Consider the following 4750-nt stretch of genomic DNA (forward strand, 5'->3'; position numbering starts at 1 on the left):
ACTTTTGTTGTTGGTTTTATATTTTTATTTACTGTATAAAAGAAGGTTTGTTTTTTGGGGGGTTTTGTCTGTTTGTGGGCATAACTTACTGGCACTGTTCTCAATGTTAACATTCAAATTATTTAAGAAATCGAGCCTGTTTGTAACAATTTAATAAATATTTTAAGAAGAATATTTACTGGTTTACATGTGTTTCCATCAATGGTATTATTGGTCACCCAACCAGCATGCGTTCTAATTTGAAATGGAGTTAAGTTGTTTCACACTGATGGTCATTTCTCATTTTCCATAGGTTTCCAGTCACTATTCCTAAAAATAAAAGCAGTCCAAGATTTCGGTTTGAAGCAAACTTTTTCCAGCAGTCCTCCGGTCTGTGGATGTCCACAGCGTAGATCTATGGCACACAGAATAAATGATTGTCAAAGTAACCATTTATTTTATAATTCATTATTTTCCATCAAATATTCTTTTCAGCAAATATTGATATGCAATTAATCTGGTGTTTAATCATTTAATTTTAATTAAAGGGGTGCTGTTATGCTTTTTTCAACTTTAGTCTGTAATGTTGCTGTTTGAGCATAAAAAAGATCTGCAAAGTTAAAAAGACTAAAGTCCAATTCAAATGGAGACCTTTTAACAGAAATCACTTTTCAAAAACTCATGGAATAAAACATTTTCTGGGGTTTGTGATATCACAAAGATTGACGAATGAGACAAGACCTGGTTGAGCTGCACTAGAGAAGACAACGAGTGTTATCGCTATGAAGGAGACGTGCTAGTGTTCCCAACACAGACGAGCTTAGAGTGGTTACAATCATCCGCTCAAATTGATTTGGTTTTGACCATAGATTGTATAAAAACAGCGGCAATCCATCTGTCACTCTAGTGGCCACGCCCTTAATTATGCAGAACTTTAAGGCTTAATATAATTTAAAGTTTAAAAAAATAATCCCCCTCACAGTAGTCATGTGTAAAATTAGCTATGTAGACCAAAATAATTTTTTGCACCAGGCTGTAAACATGTTTTTCTTTTTCTTCTGTAAAGTTGGCCATTTTAACATCCTTTTGCAGCCAGCCTCAAGCGGACAGTCGATGAATTGCAGTTTTAGTCACTTCCTTGCTGGCTTCACGAGAGAGAGCGGGAGGATGCCACTCGGTTTTGACACAATATTTAAACTGAAGCTCGCAGCAGGCAGCTTTGGTAAGACGCGGGACATTTCCCGACCAGGTGCCGAGTGATGTCAATCATAACACACACTGGCCCAGATAACCAATCACAGCACAGACTGGCCCAGCTAACCAATCAGAGCACATCTCGTATTCCAGAAGGCAGACCTTCATTTGATACAGGGACTATTTGAGCCGTTCATGCAAGACTGGGGAGAGAGGTATCGTAATAATGTAGAATATGTTAAAAATAATGTGTTTTTCAAACAACCTAGTATGAGAGCCTGTTCTAGTACACCCCCAAAAACAAAATCAAGACTTTGTAAAATAGCATAATAAAACCCTTTAAAGCAACTGATAAGCCAAAGTTTTTTCTTCAAAAAGCTTAATTTGTTTTCTTGTAACCCCAGGCAGGCTACAACTATCAAGTACAGTTTATCTTGCTCACCTGATGTGCTAGATGAATGGCTACTGCAGACACTGCACAATAGTAGGGCAAAGTCTGGTCAGCATTAGCTCCTGCTAGAACCAGCCCTGACAGCATCGCCCCAGTGAAGCCACTCAGCCACAGTTTGGTGTTCTCCTGAAACCTCAGAGCTGTGGACTTCACACCCACTTTTAAATCATCATCTTTGTCCTACTCGAGAAGAAAAAATGGATCACCAAATATACACTATGCAAACAATGTTTTGGTGTGATATTAACTAATCAGATACTGTACCTGATGGGCATAGATTGTGTCATAAATCAATGTCCACATGACACCAGATACATAGAGAGGTAAACACACCGACCAATCACATGATCCCTTCACAGCAGACCAACCCAGAAGAGCACCCCAATTAAGAGTGAGACCTACAGAGGGAAAAATGTACAGAATGTTCATGCAGAAACACTTTCAACATTTTCTTTTTTGGAAGGGTTTGAGAAACTGGTATAGAAATATTTAGTACATTAATAGTAACACACCTAAAACAAACTGTGGCCAGTATGTGATTCTCTTCATGAGAGGGTATGTGACCACCAGCGACAAAGAGGCGGCTCCAAGAACAATGCTAGAGGAACACAGTTTATCAGTTAGAAAAATAAAAGATGGCATGAAACGGAAATTCCAATCATTTCTTAATCGTTATCTAAAGAATTAAGATATACTAAAGACTAAAGATGTACAAACAAAATAAACATTAAAGTGCCCCTATTATGCAATTTCCAATATGGCATTTCATGCAGTGTGTAGCTGTAGGTGAATGTAAATGATCTGCAAAGTTGTAAAACCCAAAGTGCACGATAAAGTTACCCAAAAAGAAAGAATCTTGTCAGAACAGACTAAACGAGTCTGCATATTGCATAATGCCCGCCTATATTCTTTGTTGGCCGTCTGCAAACAATTTGACCCTGCCCTCAAACACGTCATTTTACTGACAACTGCTTCTCTAATCTTGGGGAGTTTAACACTGGAACCATTTATTTGAACCAGCTGGCTCCACTGAATCACAACCTGAGAAATAATATATATTTATTTAGGTAGACCAATCACAACAGACTGGGCCTTCTGACCAATCAGAGCAGAGCAGGCTCAAGTAAAGGAGGGATTTAGAGAGACTGAATCTCAGAACTGCTTCGAATGAATTGTTTGAGAATCGTTGGAAAATGAGGTGATGCATTTTCGATAAAACGAAAGGGTTGTTTGAACTTGCATGCATGTAAACCTGTTGTAGGAGATTCCAAAAGCGATATTAGGAACCTTAAAAATAGCAAAATAGGTGCACTTTAATATAATATCAACCTGAAAGTTAAAATACTACTCCATATTTGCAAAATACTGGTAACACTTTAGTTTAGGGACCAATTCTAACTACAAAGTAGTTGCTTATTAGCATGTATATTACTATCATATTGGCTGTTTATTAGTATATATAAAGCACATATTAATGCCTTAGTCTGCATGACCATATTTTAGATCTTATACCTTATACCTAAACTTAATGTTTACCTTACTAACCATTAATAAGCAGCAAATTAGCAGTTTTTGAGGTATCAGTTGTAAATAATAAGTTAACTGTAAGAATTGGTCCTTAAACTTATGTGTTACCAAAATATTGTGTGAAAATACTGTAAAATAGAAAGCACCTGTAGTAATTGAGGCAGAGCAGAACCCCCAGTGCTAAACTCAGCTGGCCTCCAAGAAAAACCAGAGCCTGAAACGGTGTGATCTCCCCTGATGCAATGGGCCGAGTGGCTGTCCTTGACACCTATCACAAATATGCCATATCCCAACATCAGATTCCAGCAGCCAAGATCAAATCCATCCCAAGTGCCTTTTTTTGTCCTGAACCTTGCTAACAGTCTAACTGTACACATTCACTCGATCCACTTTTTAAAGATTCAGCCTGATTAAACTGATAAAAAAAGCACAAGTTGACTTTCTGGGAGGACTAAGAGAATAACATGATGAGGAAACAATCCATCTTCTTCTACGTATGTACTTTTACCTTCATGTCAAAGTCTTTGTCCCACATGTCATTGATAGTGCATCCTGCTCCTCTCATAAGTAAAGCTCCCACACCAAAGAGCGCAAGCATATGCAGATCAGGAAGGCATCCTGGGTCGGCCGCCAACCCAATACTCCACGTACAAGGCAGATACAGCAGCCACGTTCCTACAAGAACACATTGAAATGTCACAGAAACAAAGAACAACTTGTAATTTGGATAACAACACATTAGATCTCCGTTTCACATGAGCTCACCTATGGGTTTGTCCAGCCTCATCAATCTGAGGTACGGCTGAACAGAGGCTGGGGCTGAGTTCACAATCCCAGCAGGAGTGAGGCTGAAAAACCTTCTGCCACAGCTGTGACCTTCCAATGAAGGAGGCCATATTCTCTGCCTGTGGTCATCAGTTTTGTTAAAGCCAGATCCAGGCTGACAGAAGGCTCTGGCGATGTTTCCATGCTGTCTTCTGAGACCTGAAAGACGGGCAGCGCAGATCTGTGGTAGACTCCTTTTCAATGCATGCGGCTCAAGCAGTGCCAGTAGTCTGGTGCACGACATCATCTTGTCTGCTGAGCTGTCATGACCAGCTTTCAGTAAGAGATGTCACGCTTCATTGTGTACTTGCATTCAAGTCCAAATGAGGGAACAGTGAACCTGACAACATTGACAGCAGGGAACAAATTACTGACGAGTCATGAAAATGCCAACTTGAGTGAATCTTGTGCCAGTATTTTATTCTGTACGTGTGGTGAAACTAAACACAATTTTAAGATATCAAATATTATGCTGCATCTGTTAAACTGAACACTTGCTATGTGCCAGTATTCTGTACGTGTAGTCAACACTTGCTATGACCATTGAAACGCTCGTGATTGACTAACGGTGTAACAAGCAGCAACAAGCATCGCTAATATGTAATATACAAATAAAAATGAAAGATCAGTAGTGTCGATTACCTGAAATATTGAACTACAGTGACAGCTGAACAATTTTGAAGTCCTCTTGTCCTTCACGTTGTGTGCGCCGTCGTCGTGTTCCCCCTGAAGCGTTTGTTTTACTGTATGGTTCCGCCTGTGAATGTGAAAGTT

At 39.3% G+C, this 4750-nt stretch overlaps 1 protein-coding gene across 1 annotated transcript; it reads right to left on the reverse strand.

Moving 5' to 3' along the window:
• Positions 1–225: 225 nt before the first annotated feature.
• On the reverse strand, positions 226–4388 carry LOC132129968 (4-hydroxybenzoate polyprenyltransferase, mitochondrial-like). Its single transcript, XM_059541577.1, has 7 exons — positions 3917–4388; positions 3660–3826; positions 3298–3419; positions 2137–2222; positions 1889–2022; positions 1616–1804; positions 226–394 (listed from the first exon to the last, which is right to left on the reverse strand). Exons 1-7 carry the CDS (start codon positions 4221–4223, stop codon positions 251–253), a joined length of 1149 nt encoding a protein of 382 aa, XP_059397560.1. The 5' UTR covers positions 4224–4388; the 3' UTR covers positions 226–250.
• Between the last annotated feature and the right edge of the window lie 362 nt (positions 4389–4750).

Source organism: Carassius carassius, chromosome 4, assembly GCF_963082965.1.
Source record: "Carassius carassius chromosome 4, fCarCar2.1, whole genome shotgun sequence".
Lineage (NCBI taxonomy): Eukaryota > Metazoa > Chordata > Actinopteri > Cypriniformes > Cyprinidae > Carassius > Carassius carassius.